The 21,248-nt window shown below is 34.1% G+C and overlaps 1 protein-coding gene and 1 long non-coding RNA gene across 3 annotated transcripts in view; one reads left to right on the top strand and one right to left on the bottom strand.

The window, feature by feature from the left end:
- Positions 1–7,423: 7,423 nt before the first annotated feature.
- Irak1bp1 (interleukin 1 receptor associated kinase 1 binding protein 1) lies at positions 7,424–21,094 on the bottom strand. Its single transcript, XM_063226929.1, has 4 exons — positions 20,722–21,094; positions 15,368–15,433; positions 8,958–9,088; positions 7,424–8,852 (listed from the first exon to the last, which is right to left on the bottom strand). Exons 1-4 carry the CDS (start codon positions 21,034–21,036, stop codon positions 8,582–8,584), a joined length of 783 nt encoding a protein of 260 aa, XP_063082999.1. The 5' UTR covers positions 21,037–21,094; the 3' UTR covers positions 7,424–8,581.
- LOC134470761 (uncharacterized) overlaps positions 20,897–21,248 on the top strand; it is a 32,145-nt gene continuing 31,793 nt past the window's right edge. For both annotated transcript variants that reach the window (XR_010039921.1, XR_010039920.1), the window contains exon 1: positions 20,897–21,071. This is a non-coding gene — a long non-coding RNA (uncharacterized LOC134470761). The remainder of the gene's footprint in view (positions 21,072–21,248) is intronic.

Genomic DNA, 21,248 nt, shown 5'->3' with positions numbered 1-21,248 from the left:
CTTTAATAAATGGTGTTGGAAAAAGTGGCTCTCCATATGCCAAAAACTAAAACTAGACCCATGCCTATCACCATGTACTAAAATAAAATCTAAATGGACCAAAGATCTAAATATTAAAATGGAAACACTAAATCTATGGGAAGACAAATTGGGTAAAAACCTTGAAGACATAGGTAGAGAATTCATGAACAGGACTCAAACCACATGGGAAGTACTTCCCAGAGTCAATAACTGAGATCGCCTCTTATTAAAAAGTTTCTGCACATCAAAAGAAATCTCCAGCATAGTGAAAAGAAAACCCATAAACTGGGAAAAAAATCTTAGTTAACTACCCCTCAGACAAAGGACTTCTGTCTAAAACATATAAAGAATTAAAAAAAAATCAGACCCCCCAAAAATCAAAGACCCAAAGCAAAAATGGGCATCTGAGATGAATAAACAATTTTCAGATGAAGAAATACAAACAGCAAATAAATATATGAAAAAATGTTCAGCATCATTAGTCATTAGAGAAATGCAAATTAAAACCACACTGAGATTTCATCTAACTCCTGAAAGAACGGCCAAGATCAAGAAAGCCACCAACAACAAATGCTGGAGAGACTGTGGGGGAAAAGGAACTCTCCTGCACTGTTGGTGGGAGAGTAGACCATTGTGGAGGTCAGTCTGGAGATGTCTCAGGAAGCTGGGACTGGAAGCCCCATTTGACTCAGCTATTCCACTTCTAGGCATATTCCCAGAAGAACTGAAAGCATCATACCACAGTGATATATGTGCACCCATGTTTATAGCAGTACAATTTGTAATAGCCAGATCTTGGAAATAACCTAAGTGTCCATCAACTGAAGAATGGATAAAAAAGTTGTGGTATTTTTATGCAATGGAGTACTACTCAACTATAAAGAATGATCACATTGAGACATTTATAAATAAATGGATGCAGCTTGAGACCATACTCATAAGTGACCATACTCATAAGTGAAATAAACCAAACTCACATGTATAAATACCGAATAGTTTCCCTAGTGTAAGAAATGATAAGAATACATAAAAGTATGTGGTAATCATGATTCCCAATCATATTGATTTGAAGCCATATAATGTTTTCACTCATTAACTGCAATGGTTTTAACCTGGGTTGTTCGATTTTAGTATCTGTGATGGTACAAATAGCTATTCTGAAGAAAACAGCATGTCATAAAAGCTAGTGCTGATTTTATATCATCCTGTTTTGAAGTCCCATCAAGCTGTAGTACATCGATTTCCAATGATTTTAACATGTTGCATCTTACTATACTTTATTATATGTGGTAGTATAAACAAAATTTTTTATAGGCAAAGAGATAATACAGAAACCGTTGTTCATTTTCTGTTAACTGGTTCTAAATACCCTGTAATTCTGTCATTCTCTTGAATGGCTTCACACTGTTTTGATATGCTTGATGCTATAGTATCTGAAGTTATACTCAAATATTTCAAGAAAAGAGACACTATGGTAACTACTATTATGTTAGATTATCTGGTGGTGAAACACAATGATGCTTAAATTGTTCAGTTCTGACCTGCATTGTTCTGTTACAATGTCCTCTTTTATCTCAATCTCCCCCCCTTTTTAATTAATCTATTTTTTCTAATTAAGGGAAAACTAAATTAAAAAATAGCGGGATATACTATAGTAACTTTTTTGTTTTCCTATTAACCTGATTTGAACTCCAGTATTGCTCTCCCCATCTCGTTCTGTCTGGTTATACAATATTTTATTTATTTGATAGTATCAAGCTTGAGGGTATAGGCAACCACTTTGAAGGCAATCAGATTTACTATGAAGCCCATTATGGTTTGAGTATTATCTTCTTTTGAAGTCCTGTAAAGTCTCCAGTGTAGGTTTATTGGTTCTGTTCTGTACTGTTTTGATCAATTCTATTATACCTGATGATATAGGCAAGTTTTAAAAAAAAATAGCAAGAGGCATAATGGTAACCATTTTTGATCACCTGATATTCTATTTTTGCATCATGTACTATGCCCGTCCTTCTGTTCTAACCTACTCTGTTTTGTTTCATTAGGTTTTATTTTCTTCAAAAGAAAAAAAAAGTAATCAGAACTATGGGAGTAAAAAAAAAAAACCCAAAAAGTGTAGCTGTTATTGTAAAAAAGAGAGGAAAGGAAGGTGGTCTAAGGGATATAATTGCATGTATATTTGAGTGTGTCGGATGGAAAACTATACTACTGAGCTTTTGTTGGATCATTGAACAGAACTCTCTGCAATCTCACTGTATGAATGTCCACTTTATATGCTTTAATTTTGTAATTTTGACAACTGTTTCTAGGATGATGGTGTGTGGCCTATTAACTAGTGATTTCTTCCTGTATTATTTGTACCCTTTTACTGCTTTGTTTTTTTATTTCCTAACTTTTTTCTCTTTAAATAAAAAAAGAGTTGGTTCTTTGAAAGAATAAATAAAATTGATAAGCCCCTAGCCTACCTTATAACAAAAAAGAAAGAAAAAGTTCAAATTCATGCAATAAGGAATGAAAAAAAATCACTACAGATTCTGTGGAAATACAGAAGATCATCAGCACCTATTTCAAAAACCTCTACTCTCATAGGTTCGATAACACAGAAGAAATGGACAGATTCCTAAAAACATATGAAGTACCAAAGCTGGGTCAAGGAGATGCAACACTGCTGAATAACCCAATTTCTATTAATGAAATTGAAAACGTAATTAAGTCCTTAACTTACAAAGAAGAGCCCAAGCCCAGACAGATTCACTGTGGGATTCTGTAAGAAATACAAAGAAGACTTAATGCCGACACTCCTCAAACTCTTCAATGAAATCAAAAGAGAAGCAATTCTTCCTAAGTGATTCCTGGAAGCAAATATTACTCTAGTAACAAAACCTGAGAAAAACCCACCTAAAAAGGAGAACTACAGACCAATCTCCCTAATGAACACAGATGCAAAATTCTCAATAAAATATTGGCAAATAGGATGCAGCAACTCATCAAGAAGATTATACACCACGACCAAGTGGGGTTCATACCAGGCATGCAGGGATGGTTCAACATATGTAAATCAATAAATGTAATCCACCGTATCAATAAAGCAAAAAATAATAATCACATGATTATTTCTATAGATGCAGAAAAAACTTTTGATAAGGTCCAACATTCATTCATGATAAGAAATTTAAAGAACATTGGAATAGATGGTCTTTACCTCAATATGATAAAGCCCATTTATGACAAACCAACAGCCAGCATCATATTAAATGGCCAAAAACTGAAAGGCACTCTTGTGCCTTAAAATCAGGCACAAGACAAGGATGTCCCTTATCACTGCTCCTATTCAACACAGTACTGAAATACTATCCAGAGGATTTAGGCAACAGAGAGAAATAAAAGGGATAAAGATATTAAAAGAGGAAGTTAAATTATTATTATTTGCAGATGACATGATACTCTAAATAGAAGACCACCAAAACTCCATTGAAAGACTCCTAGATATAATAAACAATTTCAGCAATGTAGCTGGATACAAAGTCAATACTGAAAAATCAATAGCATTCCTATACACCTACAACAAAGTCACTGACAGAGAAACAAGAGAAGATACACCCTTCACAATAGCATCCAAAAAAATGAAATACTTAGGAATTAATCTCACGAAAGAAGTAAAAGATCTTATCAGGGAAAATTATAATACCCTGAAAAAGGAAATCAAAGAGATCTCAGAAAATGGAAAGACATCAGTTGTTCATGGATAAGAAGAATAAATATTGTGAAAATGACCATTCTCCCAAAACTCTTATACAGATTCAATGCAATCCCAATGAAAATACCATCAACATAACTCCTAGATCTAGAGAAATCACTCATAAAATTCATCTGGAATCAGAAGAGACAAAATAGCAAAGGCAATTCTAAGCAGCAAAGTCAAGGCAGAAGGTATTACAATCTCTGACTTGAAGTTATACTACAAAGCTACTTTAATAAAATCAACATGGTACTGGAACAAAAACAGATCTGAAGATCAATGGAAAAGATTAGAAGATATAACCACAACTACAAACACACTCAACCACCTTAACTTGGATAAAGGGGCCAAACATGTTTACTGGAAGAATGACAGTCTCTTTAATAAATGGTGCTGGAAAAACTGGCTCTCCATATGCCAAACACTAAAACTAGACCCATGCCTATCACCATGTACTAAACTAAAATCTAAATGGATCAAAGATCTGAATATTAAAACAGAAACATTAAATCTGTTGGAAGACAAATTAGGTTAAAATTTTGAAGACATGGGGTAGGTAGGGAATTCATGAACAGGAATCAAACTGCATGGGAACTACTTCCCAGAATCAATAGCTAGGATCACATGTTATTAAAAAGTTTCTTCATGTCAAAAGAAATCTCCAGTATAGTGAAAAGAAAACTCACAAACTGGGAAAAAAATCTTAGTGAACTGTCCCTCAGACAAAGGACCTCTGTCTAAAACATGTAAAGAATTAAAAAAAAAATCAGACCTCCAAAATTCAAAGACCCAATCCAAAAACGGGCATCTGAGATGCATACACAGTTCTCAGATGAAGAAATACAAATGGCAAATGAACACATGAAAAGATGTTCATCATCATTACTCATTAGAGAAATGCAAATTAAAAACACACTGAGATTCCATCTCCCTCCAGAAAGAATGGCCAGGGTCAAGAAAACTACCAACAACAAATGTGGGGGGAGGCTTGGGGGAAAAGGAACTCTCCTACACTGTTGGTGGGAGTGTAGACTGGTGCAACCAATTTGGAGGTCAGTGTGGAGATTCCTCAAAAATCTAGGATTGGAAGTCCTATTTGACCCAGCTGTCCCACTTCTTGGCATATTCCCAGAAGAACTGAAAACATCGTACTACAGTGATATATGTGCAGCCATGTTTATAGCAGCACTATTTGTAATAGATCTTGGAAACAACCCAAATGTCCATCAACTGAGGAATGGATAAAAAAGATGTGGTATTTTTATACAATGCAGTACTACTCAGCTATAAAGAATGATCACATTGAGATATTTATGAATAAATGGGCACAACTTGAGACCATATGCATAAGTGAAATAAATCAAACTCACATGTATAAATACTGTATAGTCTCCCTAGTGTAAGAAATGGTAAGAGTACATAAGATTTTATGGTAATGATGATCTCCCATTACATTGCTTTGAAGCCTTATAATGATTGCATTCACTGGTTGGAATGGTTTTATTATTTTGCAATTTTGAAGAAAACAAGACATTATGATAGTCATTGCTGATTTAATATCATCTTGCTTTGAAGTTCTACCATGCTTTTGTTCTTCTGTTTCCATTGGTTCTATCCTGTTGTATCTTATTGGACTTTAATATGAGTGATAGTATAAACAAGTTTTTTATGGAAAAAGATGTCCGAAAATAGCAATTATAATTTTATTTTGGGGAATTTTTTTTAAAAGGAGGCTCATAAGAAATTCTGTCGGGATTAAGTTTAGAAAAGGCTTATTATAGCAGTCTTTTGAGGAATGCTCCCTAACGAATTGTAAGATTGCAATGGATGCTATGTGTCAAAAATTAAACTGCCATCAACTGACAACTAAACTTGGTAACTTTGATCTTAGAGATATAGGATATCACAGATAAATCAGCTCAATTTCTGAAGAATTTCTTCCCTTTGCTAGTCTATACAAGTATAGGACTGTACATGTTTCAGGATTTTAAAGTAAAGAAACATGCTTAAAAATTTTCACAAAATTTAAAAAGTGCTTGTTAACTTTTTTTTGTCTCTAAGTATTTCATATTAGATTGAAAGCCTTCTGTCAAGTATGATGGAACCAAATACATTATGAAGTCAAGGCTAAGAAAAATCTATCTACATGATTAAATTTTTGCAGAACATGGGACACTTGGTGTCAGCCCTGACATTGGGGATGGGTTGGGGGAGGGGTCTCTCAGGCAGCTTCCATTCCAACAGTGAGGTTGGGACTTGAACACAGTGATGCTAGAATCAAACTTTCCTTCTCGGCTTCCACACGTCCTTCTCCAAAGACACTCCAAGAGAGGGGAGCAAAATACGTTTTGGGGTTACCTTAAAAAATTGACAGGAATAAAAATCACACATTGCAAAGAAAGGGTAGAATATGACTGTCAAGATTTACCAAAGGAAAAACCTTGTCCTATATGTATGGAGAATGCAAAGCCTGTGTTGCATAGCAGACTTGGCTTATGATCATTTGTGTGTAATACATAATATAATAGCAATGACACATACTTGTTCAATTTCAACCATTCTTAAGGATCGTTATCTCAGTGTGTGATCATGCACTGAACAAAAGGTAATCATGGCTTTCAAGAGCTTGAAATATGGCAGTGTGTACTGTAATTATCAGTAAAAAGCTATCTTAAATTAATTTAAAACTGATACATGATGCATTTTCTGGGTCTTTTGAGCATTTTTAGAACAATTTGGGTATATGGATGTTTTGGGTATATGACTGTTCCTTCCAGGGATTTAAATACAGTGGTTCCTTGATTCATGAACTTAATTCTTTCTCAGCAAACCAAAATGAACAACTACCCAATCAAATTTCTCCGTGAGTTCAACACTGAACCTAACCATTGAATTTGATTTGGTTCTTATCCAATTTGGTTTGCAACCAGAATTTTGGAAAGAATTAGCTTCATGAGCTACTGATCAGGAGCTTCTGATGAAAATTTCAAATTTGAAGAGAGATGCCCTATAATGTAAAATATATACTGGATTTTAAAAGACTAAACACAAAAAAGAATATGTCATTAATGATTTAAAAATATTATATCCTGGAATATTTTGAATATAATCAGTTACATGTTATTAAAATTAGTTTCTACTGTTTTTTGCTTTACTTTCGCAAACGTATTAGGAAATTTCACATTATGTAAGTGACTTGAATTGTATTTATACTGCGTAGTGCTTGTTCAGTTTGACAAGTCCTGTAGAAGACAGTTTGGTCCCTATATTATGTCTTTATTTTCAGCATCAAAATGTTTTCCTAGTATATCTCATTGCCCTTTTATTCAAAGCTATGCATTGTTTATCATTCTTTTTATTTATGTTGTAAAGTTGTTAACAGCTAGAGTTGTTAGTCTGCGTCTTAAAAAAGAATGGTCCTGGACACAGGAAACTTCTGGATCTGTTGGGAGAGATAGTCCTCTATGCCTTTCATCTTCCAACCCTTCTTGATAGGTGTGGAAATATGCAAAAATGACTACTCTTTAACTGGGCCACTTTGCAAGAATGAGTTTGTAGTGAACATCTTTGAAGGATGAGGCAGTACTCTTTCAGGACAAAGAGAGGGTTTAATTTTGCCTTACATTTCGCTCATTGCTGAGACAAAATACCCAACACTCAAAGTCAGAGGGGGAAAAAGTGTATTTAGCTCAGTTTGTAGAACTTTCAGTCCATAATCAGCTGGTTCCAAGGCAGGGTGGTATGGCAGAGAGGAAAGAGTTCATGGCAACAGAAGACAGCAAAAGCAACAAAAAGGAGAGAAAGGAGCCTCTTTCTGTCCCTCATATGCTGTCCAGTCTATCAGGGTTAGGATGTACCAATTCAATCAGTGGGCTGATCTAGCAATCCCCCACCCTTAACCCAAGCATCCTTAATCTAAGCATTGCCTTAGGAATCAACCACACATTCTAGATTCAACCACCTCCTGACTGCCAGAGCCTCTGGGGTGACATCTGGATGCAAACCATAACAGCTTCTGTTTATAATAAAAAGTAATCATTCTTACTTTGACAGGTTGAGACAAGAGATTCACAAGTATGAGCCCAGCCTGGTAACTGAGGGATTTAGTAAGACCCTGTCTCAAAAAATAAAACGGCTGGGGATGTGGCTTAGTACGAAAGTCCTAGGTTCAAGACTCAGTACTGGAAAAAGGAAAACTCAATGAATGTTTACAGCTCAGTAGTCATTAGTTACAATGAAAACTCCCTGTATGTATAGCCACACTGTGCATGGCCATATTGTATTGCCATCTTGGAACTCGAGACAAGGGAAACCAAGGACAATTGGCTGACACCCATACTCTTTGCTATGCTATGAATAACAGTGCTTTGTGTCTGTCTCAGAGTTTCTGAGTTTTGCTAGCCTCCATGAAAGATTAATTTATTAGTTTGTAAGTAGGGTAAAATACAATCTTAGACCTGACAGGATATACGTAAAATCATTCACTTAAATGAATTACAGAAAATTACTAGGTTTGATGGTATATAAGAATTCCTCTTATTTAGTACAAAAAGGTTCATATTTCATAGTGAAAATATAACACACTTGTATGAAATGCTAGTAGGCAAAGTGTGTACATAATGTATTTATTTCCTAAAAGGGTTTTTAAGAGTAAGATTCTGAATATAGAAATGAAGTGAACATAGAATTCTATACGACTATATTTAAGAGACGACAGATTTTTCAGGGATTATTCTCTGTTCCTTCAGGACAGAAGGAAGCATTATGTAAAGTATAAAAGTAGATACAAAGGCACAAATACAACATATTTTGGCTGGAATTTCAGAGATACTTTTTTTTCTTTTCTTTCCCCTTTACCTCAAAAGTTATAAATACTTTTGAAGCAGCATGTATTGTTGTACTTTTGATTTTTTCTGGTATAGTTCGTGAATCCAAGAGTTTGTATGACTGGTGATCATCTGTTTGGCCTTCCCAGTCTTTTGTTTCTTCTTCTTTGATTAATAAAGGCTTTCCGAGGGTTTGGCCAACAAGGTTACAGACTTCTTGAGCTTTGCGCCATGCATTCTCAACAGCCACAAGGCAGGCCTGCTTTCTAAGGAATTAAAGGTAGAGATAATTAATGACATCCAATGAACAGCAGCATGGAATAGTTTTGTTTAAGAAATTAATAATTTAGTTAAAGATGTGCTTAACTTACCGAAGATTTTCAATGGAACCTGGAGTATGATAGAACTCGGGTGGGCTGATGACAACAGAGCTATCTAATTTTTCAACAAGAAAGTTACAAATATCTTGCATTTTCCCAAATTCAGTAAATGTAATGTTGACCTAGAAATGAAATGACGCTTGCTATTATTTTCATATCTGATGCATTGTTTTAAAATTTTCTCTAAATGTGAGTAAAAAAGTAAAGCCAAGTTATAAGATCCTTTTATAAGCAACTGATAAGTTGATTTGATACTTATAACTAAATTATTTTCGTATTGAAATTAGTGTTTGTTTATAAATTTTGAGAGTATTGACTTGGGTATTTTAAAATTAATTTAAAACCCCTTAAAGTTTATTCATTTTTAATTTTCATGAAATTTGCAGAGTACCCCTTCAGTGTTATTGTTGGGCTAGATTTTAAAGTAACTTTTCCATGACTTCCTCAGTCTCATCTTTGCCATCAGATTTTTGATTGGCAGTGATAATGTCATACCTTAATGTTATCACTATATTTCTTCCAATAGTTATTTTAGCTCTACACATAGAAGCTTGTCTATTTTACTATGTTCTCTGACTTTAAATATATGGGAACAATACTTTCATACTGTAGCTTCTAAAACTTTTTATGGAAGATGTCTAAACTTTTTCTTCTAAAGAGTGCTTAAAAAAGCTCAATAATGTAGGAAAAATCGTACAGGGATAATAGTAGCAGTAAAGAGGTAGGATGACTTCATCTTGTACAATGGAAAACAGCACTTTAATTGTAAACGTTGTCCACTAAAGACTCATCTTCCCTTAGTTTCAAAATTAAGTACTGGTCATAGCAACATGCACAGGAAACAGAGCCAACTGAATTTAAACTGCAAAAGATTTGAACACTCCAAAGCATGTGATTTTCTCTTTTCAGTGAACTAGTTTCTACCTTCTATTTATCTATCAGACCTCCTTCAATGATTGATTGGTTTCTAAATGAGCAGCCTATTCTGTCTCTGTTCAATATCACTGTTTCTCTCTTAACCTCTTACCTGCTTTTATATTTATTATTCCAAGAATGTTTACAAAGTTAGCGATGATCTTATCCTATCTCACATATGCTCTTTTTCACTGCCAACAGTTCATTCCCACCTGTCCCCTATCTCACATTCCTGGCTCCCTGACTCCAAGAGTTTACTTTCAGGGTATTCATTTGACTAGGCTTCTCTTGATTTTCTGTTTCTACTTCATCCTCCTGTCCTTTATTGTTGAGCAAGCAGTATTCAGATTTGTATGAATCATGACATCTTTACTTTTCCTTTTAAAATTTATAACAGAAAATTTCAAACATATACATATAAAGTCAATAGTATATAGAAGCCTCAAGCGTCCATCTCATGACATTTTTTTTAAACAATTTTTCACTTTCTGAACAGTATACTATATGTTCTACAAGTTTTGGTGTAAAGTTCTATTCTTGGTGACAGATGTATATATAGTCTTATAACTACAGTAACAAGTATTTGGACCTTCCCCAAATTTTCTCAAGCCCTTTATTATCAGTTCTTTCCCTAATTCTCAAGCCTTGGCAACCACTCTTCTGTTGTTCTTTGTTATAGACTTGCCTTTTTCAGAAACGTACAATATGTAGTCTTTTGAGACTCATTTCCTTAATTTGTCATAATGCATGTGTGATTCATACAGGTTCTAATATTACAGTTTATTCATTTTACATTAAGCAGTATTTTGTTATGTAACAGAATGAATAGGGTTTTGATATAATCATAGTTTGTTTGAAAAACATTGTTACTTCCAGTTTGGGGCTATTGTAATTAAGAATACCGGTTTTTATTTCTAGCTCCTCTGAATTTCCAAATGCATTTTAGAGCAAATTTGTCAAATTTCAATTAAAAAAAAAAGCTAGCATGGATTTTGTTTAGGACCTTAATCAACCTCTGTATAAAAATCATTTTAAAGATTAATAATTTTGAATCCTCCAAATAATAAGATCATCTTGTGTCTACTAAGGTCTTTGTAAATTTCTTCAGCAATGTTTTTATACTTTTCGGCATGCAAAGCTTTCATATCTAACTTATCTCTAGATATTTAAAATTTTTGAGGCTTACTAGTTCTAATTGCTTCTTTGTAGGTTCTATTAGATTTGCTATATAGTCATGGTGTCCCTGAATAAATATAGTTTTTACTTTTCTGCTCAGTCTAGATGCCCTCACAACCTTGCCTAACTATATTGGCTAGAATCTAAAGTGCAATGGTAAATAAAGGTCATATGAGGAGCTATTTTTCTCTGGTACCTGATCTTATATAGTTCAGTTGACCTGAACTATGTAGCCCAAACTGGCCTTGAACTTGGGATCCACCTGCCTCAGCCTCCTAAGTGCTGGGAATATAGGTGTACATCATCATACCTGCATTACTTTTTGTATTTCTTGTGCATAGGATTGGTTGAACTTTTGAATCTGTAGTTTTATAAGTCTCGTCAAGTTGGGAAAATTTTTGGTTCTATTTCCTCCAAATATTTTCCTTGTCCCCTACTCTGCCTTCTATTACTTCAATTGATTGTACATTAGGTCATTTATTATTTTTCACGTCTTTTCTTATTGTGCTTATTTCTAATAGCTATTATTGCTATGTCTTCAAGTTCTTTGCGTTTGTTTTGTAATGCCTAATTAGCTTTGTAATGCCTACTTTGCTATTAATCCTATGAAGTGTAATTTTCATTTCACACAATGCAGTTTTCATCTCTGGAAGTTAAATGCTTCCTGTCTCTATTTAATTCTGAGCATACTAAATTCAGTTTTAATAACTTTTATAGATCTTGTCTCTTAACTCTAACATTTGTGTCAGGTCAGGAGTGGGGGTGAATTTATTTTTCTACTATTATGACTTGACATATTGTGCTATTTTGCAAGCTGAAAACAAAACATGAATCAAATCTGTTCGATAAAATTTTACGGTGGTAAATGTAAAATCTCACAGTTAATTTTGAAAATGCATTAACAAAGAATCAGATGTTAGAATTGTGATTTTAAAGCAGCATATGAAAAGATACCTCTTTTGGTTGTAATTGCTGACTACAGTTATAATCTGAACAGAAGGACAGTGTGATAAAAATGTCAAAAAGGTAATTCAGACTTATATTAGGAAAAAATATTACAGAGTAAAGTCTGACAATCATTTTTCTCTAAGATGAACTAGTCAAATCATAAAGACTATTGTTCCATTAGGAGGAAACTGGCTAACTAAGGGAAGAGTTTGTCATTTAAGAAATAGTCAAAGAAACTGAGGGCTCTTATTCCTGGAGAAGAAAAATGGTAGCATCAATGACAATGAACTTCATGTCTATACATCAAGGAAGCAGTGTTAATCTTTTTTTTTTTTTTTCCAACTTGGAAAGATATACTAATAATCAATGTGACTCAGTTTTGGTGTTAGAAAATTGTGTCTATGAGATGTCTGAAAAGGGGAGGGGACATCTATGTATGCTAATCTATGTGTAATAAAATAGACAATAAAAAAGTACCAAAGAGAAATAAATACCTAACATTTGCCAGGCATGCAAGAAAAAGAAACGAGAAAGAGAAGGAAAAAAACTGCATGAATGCTATACTACTTGATCTATTTAATACGTATTATTGAATGCCTATTATATCCCAGGCTTTACAAATCTTAATACTAGATTATGATAAGAAAGAACACAAGTAGTAGCAAGGATACCAATATAGGAATCACAAAGCCAGGGTTTAGTTCAACTTCTCTCCCCACACATAAACTTATTTACCTTTAAAAGAATCACTTTCTAACCTTCAGTATTTATCTTAAGAGGAAGTAACAGGATGGGTGAGGGATTAAAGAATATTTACATTGCCTTTTAGAAGGAAAATTTCAGATATTTGAAAAGTAATGTTCTATTATTAATCTTTAAAAATAATTTTTTAATGAAGTATAAGTGATAAATCAAAAAAGCTGCCATATTGAGCATGTGTATAAAATTCTATAAGTTTGGGCATATGTATATATATATATTCATGATACCATTATCAAAGTAATAAATTTATTTATCACTTCCAAAAGCTTCTTTGTGCCATTTGCTTGATTTTTGTCTGTTTGTGGTTAGAACACTTAAAAGATGTATCCTCTTAAATTTTTAAGTGCACAACACCATACTAACTTCAGGTACTATGTTATACAGAAGATGCCTATAACTTATTAAGGTGGTAATTTTACACTCATTGAATAAGAACTCCCCATTCTTCTCTCCCTCTATCCTTTCCATATTCCCTGGCAGCCACTGGCCTGTTTTCTTTTTTGATAAGTTTATTTCAGATACATTAAGTGGCATAGCACAGTATTTATCCTTCTTTGATTGATTTATTTGGAACAGTGTCTTCCAGGCACAACCATATTGTAGCATATGACACGACTGTCTTCTTTTTCAAGGCTCAAAAATGGTCCCTTGCCTTTTTGTAATACTGTTTCTTTTATCTATGTCTCTGTTGTGGACCTTAGGGTTGTTCCCATATCTAGTTTCCATATCATGTTATTGTAAATAACCATGAAATGAATATGAGAGCACAATATTTCCTTTGCTTGTGATTCTGCTCTCTGTGGTTTCAGTTACCTGCAGTCGACTGTGGTTCAAAAATATAAAGTGTAAAACAAACAATATACAGTTCTAAAGTTTTCAGCTGTGTGCCACAAGGAGTAGTATGATGAAATATCAGACCATTTGACTCCATCTTACTCAGGACAGGAAGCAGCCCTTCATCCACTGTATCCATGATGTATATATGATTCAACTGCTAATCATTTGGTGGCTTCTGTGGTTATCGAATTGGCTGGCATAGCACAGGAGTGCTTGGGTTCAAGTAATTATTATTTTACTTAATTATGGCCACAAAGGGAAAAAAAGTAGTGATGTAAAGAGGGTGCAAGGGCATAAACCATGGGAGGATTAATTCTGGTATTATGTAGCAACACTATAGAGCATGTGGGGAAAAATAGTATAGACAGGATTTGGTACTGTGTGCAGTTTCCAGCATGCACTGTAAGTCTTGGATTAAACCCTGTGCAGACAAGGAGGGACCACAGGCATCCATTCCAGAGATCTTGATATCAATTCTTTTGGATATATACCCAAAAGTGGAATTTGTGGATCATATGGTGGTAACACATTAATTTACATTTTTTCAGGTTTCAAATTTTTATTTTCTTTCTTTAATTTTAAAAAGCCAAACAAACACAGGATGGACATGATACAGAATTTCCAAAAAAAGAAAAAAAAGTAGGAAATTAACAATAGTTAATATATTGCATATTGTTATTTTAGAAGTAGTTGGTCAGGTTACAAGATTTAGGCACAAAAAAGGTGCTGAATCAAACAATAAAAGCACAAATTGTTCTTTTTATAAAGAGATTAGTAGTATAGTTATCTATTTTGTACACACACACACACACACACACACACACACGCATACCTATATACGTACAATCTTTTCCCTTCTTCCTTTTCTCCTTTTCCCTACCCCAGCTGTTTTTCCTTTTGAGCACTTTCTTTCCCTTTCATTATTATAATATCTATTGTACATTTTGGATCTTATTACTCAGTTTTTTTTTCTTATACTAGGGAAACAATATGATATTTACAAATGTGAGTTAGATTTATTTCACTTATGAGTATGGTCTCACTGAAACTCCATGTTGTTTTCTGCCATGGTTATACCATTTCACATTCCCAACAACAGAGTACATATTCGTCTTTGTATCCTCACCATAACTATCTTTGTTTTTTCAGTAATAGCCATTATAACAGGCATGCAGTCATAGTTCATTGTGGTTTTGTATTTCTCTGACAATTAGTCATGTTGATTAACTTGTGTAAAGGTTAAAGATTTTTATTTTTAAATAATACTTGTCACCACACAGTAAAAATGCGCTATGAAACAAAAAACTGTTTAAAAATGTCTCAATCCTTTATGTTATGACTTCATTAATTTATCATTATTTTTTAGTACCAATCGAATTCACAACCTCGTGTTTGCCAAGCAGGTACTTAACGCTGTTGAGCTAAACCCCTGGTCCCATTAATTTATTTTTTACCTAACAGAAATTTCTGTCCTATAATATCCTGCTTAATAGGCAATATTATTATTAAAAATTTAATCAGGCCATACTTATGTGCTATTTCATCATTGTTAATTTTAATTCATTTAAAATAATTTCTCTTTAATAAATCTCATTAAAATTATTTTAAAAGATGATCAGAATATAACATTAAAAATAATTTTAAAATAATCTTTTATCAATACTATCAGAACTTCTCTAATATATTACAGTTCAAGAATAAAACTGAATGACAAGTTATTTCTACAAAGTTATGCTATTATCAATTATTTTACAAGTACATACCTCTGCTTCCATGTGATAAGCATTTTCCACTCTTCTAAAATCCTTTGTTGTAGTTATATTTTCTGCCTGAAATAGAACAAGACTATGATTATTACATGTTTGGCTACTAATTTCAGTTGTTCCTAGATATGGCACACAGATAAGAAATTACATATAAAGTATATTTAATGTTAGAGGAAGTGTTAATTTAAACAATTTCTAATTTCCAAATAATTTGTGGTGAGTAACTTAATTTTTTGAGTTATAAAACAGGTTTATATATTGTATATTATTACGAAATTAAGGATTTAGTGGGAAACTATATATAAAGTACTTAACATAGTGTAGTGTTTCAGAGTTGCTGCTATTATTATTATGAGATAAATGTTTCTGAAACACCACTTCAATCAGTTTGTCTCTAGAAAAGTAGTATTAATGTTTTTTGACTCTCTGGGTAAATGGGGTACATAATTCTGATGAAAAGTTAAACTTTTTATTTACTTTTTAAAACACATTTGGTGAAATAAACTCTAGCTACTTTTATCCTAGGGGACATTCAAAACATTTATATATTTTTGTATCTTTCAAAATAAATGCTAAGTAACAACAACGATATTACCAATTAATAATCTAGTACCCTATTTTGTCAGGAAAATGGCTGCACCTATGGTCTAAGACATAAACTGATTACCTGCATTTTATGTTATCCAGAAAAATTCTAAAATGTTTTGAGTATGTGAACTCATGTTCCAATTATAGCTCTGTTATCTATCACTTCTATGAAAATTTCACTGCAATTATTTTTTGCTAGAAAGGTTATACCTTATTCACTGTAGAAAAGTTAAGAGTACAGTAAGTATATAAAATACTATAGACAGTATATAGCTCATAACCAGCTTTTTTCTTAACATGTAACTTTTGTCATTTAATATTCTTTGATGATATGTAAATATATTTTTGTTTCAGATTTAGACATCTTTTTTTTATACTTAATTTAAATAGAAATTTCTGACTGAAGATTATTACAGAAATAAGTTTAGAAAAGAGAATTAGAAGGAAAAGCATCCCTTATTTGTTTTCAATAGTGTTATTTTAAAAATATATAAACAATCCATACTAATTAAAGAAATACAAATACTAGAGTAAAGAAAAAAAATAACATTCTCAAAACTTATCGTTGCTGATATTTTAGAAAGCAGTTTTCTAAAACACTGCACTTTGTTTCTAGAAAAATAATATTAATGGTACCTAATCCTTTTAGACAAAAATATCAATATATATAAACACATCTAGATCAATGTAGAGACTTTTTCATAGATTATATCCTACATATGGTTCTGAATTTTTTAAATGAGTTTTTATTTTGGAATACTATTGAATTTATAGAAAAATTGGATGCTCAGACTGCTCATTGCTTCTTGACTGCCATTCTTTCTAGGCCCTCTCAGAAAAATTAGATAATCCACACATATTTATGATTATTTGTGTCTTTTCACCAGGATGGAAAACATGAGTTCCTGCTGATACTTCCAATCCTAATTCAGAGTCCCAGACTACTTTAATTTTGCCTTTTTTTGGTATGTGTGTGTGTATCGGGGACTGAACTCATGACCTAGCACTTGCCAGGCAGGTGCTTATGCCACTGAGCTAAATCCCCAGCCCCTAATTTTGCCTGCTTGTCTATAACTTCTTACTCCAACAGGAAGAAACCTGGCTCCCACCACCTATCCACTATCCATTTACTTATTTGTTCAATACCAGTATATCATTATGGATAAAACAGTTTCAGAACAGTTAACTAGTATCCCTTGGAAAATAAATTTACAACCAGAGTATAGAGTTTATGTACATTTCATCTTCATCTTTACAGTGTCCAGTCAAAACACCACTTCGTGAGATCACTTGGGACACTCTTTCCCTACTGCCTACGGTGCAGTTATGCCATTCATTTGTAGTAGAGTCGGGCTCCTCTGTCACAATCTGAATTTTACCATGGGATGAATCCTCTGGCCTGTTGAATGCCTCTCCCCTCCCGCTAGCTTGCATTTTTAACAACTCTTTGTTACTTCCAACTCTATGGGTTTTGACAATGCATGGAGTTATGTATCCATCATGTCAGTACCATGAAGAACAGGTCTTGGACCGTAAGGAGTCTGGACATTCCCTTTATACTCAGCGGCTCTCTTCTTCAACAAGCCCTGCTGACTGATCTAGTTTCTATCTCTATAGTTTTGCCTTTTTCACAGGCATGTCACAGGAATATAATATAAACCTTTTTGGCCTTTTTCCTTCTGTAAAAACATTATTTATCAAGGCACATTCAAGATTCACCAAACTTTTTCTGTGAATCAAGTTTTGTCCCTTTATGGCTGAATAATATCTTTTCCATGCATGTAGCACAGTCTGCTTATCCATTCCCCTGCTGAGACATATCTTAGTTCATTCCAGTTTTAGCAATTATGAATAAAACTGCCATAAATTGTCTGAGTTCAGATTTTACATGAATTTCATTTTTAATTCACTGGGGTAAATTACTCAGGAATGCTAATTTCTATGACAAGTTAACATATAAGTTTATAGGAAACTAGAAGACTTTTTTCCAAAGTAGATGTCATTTTGAAACCTTACCAACCATGAGTGAGAATTACTGTTGTTCTGTGTCCTGGTCACTGTTTGGCATCATCCATGCTACTGGAGTTTAGCCAGTCTAATAGGTACACAGTAATATCTCATTATAGTTTTAATTTCCAATTCCCTGATGATAAATGATATTAAACATCTTTTCATATATTTATTTGCCATTTGTACATATTCCTGGATGAAGTGTCTGAGCAGAACTTGTTTTTATTGTTGAAAATTCCTCATTTATTTTTCATACAAATCCAAGTTACATAATTTATACATATTTTCTCCTAGTCTATACATCTTTTTCATTTTCTTAGTATATCACAGAGAAACAGAGAAATTTTTAAAAATTTGGTAAAGTGTAATTTATCTTTCTAGTTGGCTCATAGATGTGCTTTGAGTCTAAGAACTCATCCTCAAATCCTAGGTCACATGGATTTTCTCATTTACTTTCTTCTAGAAGTTGTAGGCTTTACTAAATCTAGTTAGAAAAGGTGTTCTTGTACACAGGTTTTCAACACCTATTCAGTGCCTAAGAACAGGCCTTGGCCATAGGACAGTTCCTTACCAGCATATAAAGTGTCCTGCAGTTTGTACTGGCTTTGCTGCCCTGTATGAGATTATCCTTACCTAGGCACTTGAGTCACAAGTGTGTATTCCTTTGTTCTGCATAATGGTGTGTATCACATGACACCTGGCCAGTCCCCACTGCTATAGTTGTTCCTGTGGGGAAGGGATAGCATCCTTGAAACAGAACAAGAGATGTATGTAGGCCAATTACCCTGCATTGGCTGCCAAGAAATCAGCTGATTGTGGTAGACTGACACCTATTACTGCAGGTGATTTTGGGTTTCTTTTCTGTGTAACTAATGGGTTGCCCCCTCCAGGTCTTGACCAGTTGAGTTTTCTTGTGATCCTGATACCATGAAGCAATGGGTAAAATGGTCAGTCTTTCATTCTGATAGTAAGTAACAGATACTCCTTGCTTAACATTTATGTTTAGATCTATTTTCCATTTTGAACAAATTTCTGTCTAAAGTATGTTATTCATTTGTTACATATAAATATTAGATTCATACAAAAAAGATTGTTGAATAAAACATTTTTCCAGTAAAGCAAGGCTAAAAATGAGGATTATATCTTTACAGAAGCTCATAAATCTATGATCTATAATGCAGTTGAACTATAACTTATTTATGTATTTTATTATTAGAAATATTTTGGGGGGGTATAAATTATGTAATGAGTATGAACATACCCCTTGAATGCAAAAATAAGACAAATGGCTTCTTCTCTGGAGAGGTTTAGAGTATGGAGTAGAAACTAGTAAATCAAGAATTACAGTACAAGGTGAAAAGTTTTATTACAAGTGAAAAGTGGAGTGTTATATGGCAGGGATTAGTGTTATGATAGAAAGGAATGCCAAGAAAGTGAGCTTGGCCTGGTTTTTAAAGTGAGACTAATGGGAATAAAAGTTTAGATTATAAGGGAAACTGGGGAATGATGTTTTAAACTGGGGAGTGATGTTTACAAACATTACTAACAAATTCTGAAGTTTAAAATGAATAAGGATTTTGTGAAGACCATTAATTCATCCTGAAAAATAACATAAATGATTTTACATCAACTGAATAAATTACCTAGATGATTGCTTCAACTAAATAAATTACCTAGATGATTGCTTTTCTCCATTAACAGAGATAACTAGAACATGACAATTCTTTCTTTGTCTCGTCCTAAATATCTTCAATGTAATTACTATAAAATTGAGTTAATAATTTATTTTGTTTTACATAGAGGTTAGAGCTACATGAGCTCAGTTTACATTTATGCAAATGACTTAAGAGCTAGTTACATTTCTCAGATAGGTCTTCAGTTGTAACAGGAAGATTTTTACTAAACATTTTCCTATAGATTAAATCTATTTTATACACATTACTTAAAATTAGCATTTGAATCTTTCTAAAATGGGGAAAACTTTTCCAAATAACTTTTTAACAACTGCTTATGTTTGTAAATGCAATACATGTTCTGTTAAAATAAAGACTTGCTTTAGGGGTTATGGTATTTCTAGGAATAGAGTGAAAGCAAAAATTCCGCATCATTTCCAACTTAATGTTTTCCTAGATAAATAATAACTGGTCATTATTAGGATCATTCTTAATTACCTACATACTAGCACAGATTTTGGATATGGGAAACACGTGAGTTCAAATACTGTCTTGCTAGAAGTTAGAACATTATATAACCTCCTTCATTTTGGAAAATGGGTATATTAAAATACGTCTACCTGCATTGTTGTGTGGGGTAAATAAAGGTGTTTTTTTTTTCATTTTCTTAGAAGTGAGATTTATTTAGTGATCTGTCTCATTTATAACTACATGTTTTTCATATATGTGCCAGCTACAATACACTGGCTCCTTTTTTTTTTTTTTTTTAAGTCTAAAAAAGCTCAAGATTTTTGGATGGAGTATTTTAAAAATGAAAACGGATCCCACCTGTCTCCCTCCAATTACTCCACGCCAGTCCGGCTTGGCCAGGAGGAGGCGGGTCAAGGTTTTTACCTGACAATTTACGATATAAGTTTAACATTTCATCATTAAAAAGCAAAACCATATCCAGTTAAAAACCTACGCGATACATATTCTTTAGATCCTGACCTACTGCCAACAATTGCTCTCCCTCAGCGAAAGGAGCGGAACGCTTGCACCCCGACAGGCGCCCTCAGCGGGCCCCTGCGCCGCGCCCACCTGCACACCCCACTGCCGCAGACTCTGCGCAACGTAGTCCAGGCGGCGGCTCACGCTCTTCTTGGCCTCAGCTGCCGCCTCCTTTGTGCTGCTCACCCGCACTACCACTTGCGCCCTGTCGGGGCGCGCAGACACCGCTGCAGTACCGCTGACGTGCACCTCGCGGGGCGCAATTTGCGCCTGTGCGGAGGAGGAGGGCCGGCAGGTACCAGGCAGAGCTTCTCCGCTGGAGACCAGATCCTTCTCCCGGCTACGATCAGCCCAGGGAACCAGTTCCACGAATACCCGTGATGGAGGGGCCTGCGGCAGCGACATCACTACAGTAGCTGGGTTTCCATTAGTAACTCCGGGTACGGTGGCCGGAGGGTCCAGTTTATGCTCCGACTTCCTGTGCGAGAGCGCAGAGGATGTCGGGATGGTGCTGGTGTTGTTTAATGGCGTCAGCTGTGACTTGTGGAGCATCTTATCGCGTTCTTATGAGGCGCCTACTGAATGTGTTTGTGTGATTAATATTTAACACCTTTACC

This window comes from Cavia porcellus, unplaced genomic scaffold, assembly GCF_034190915.1.
Source record: "Cavia porcellus strain 051 isolate PalLab524CR breed Dunkin Hartley unplaced genomic scaffold, mCavPor4.1 scaffold_16, whole genome shotgun sequence".
Classification (NCBI taxonomy): domain Eukaryota; kingdom Metazoa; phylum Chordata; class Mammalia; order Rodentia; family Caviidae; genus Cavia; species Cavia porcellus.
The sequence above is the reverse complement of the archived record's forward strand: the minus strand, read 5'-3'. Positions and strand labels throughout refer to the sequence as shown.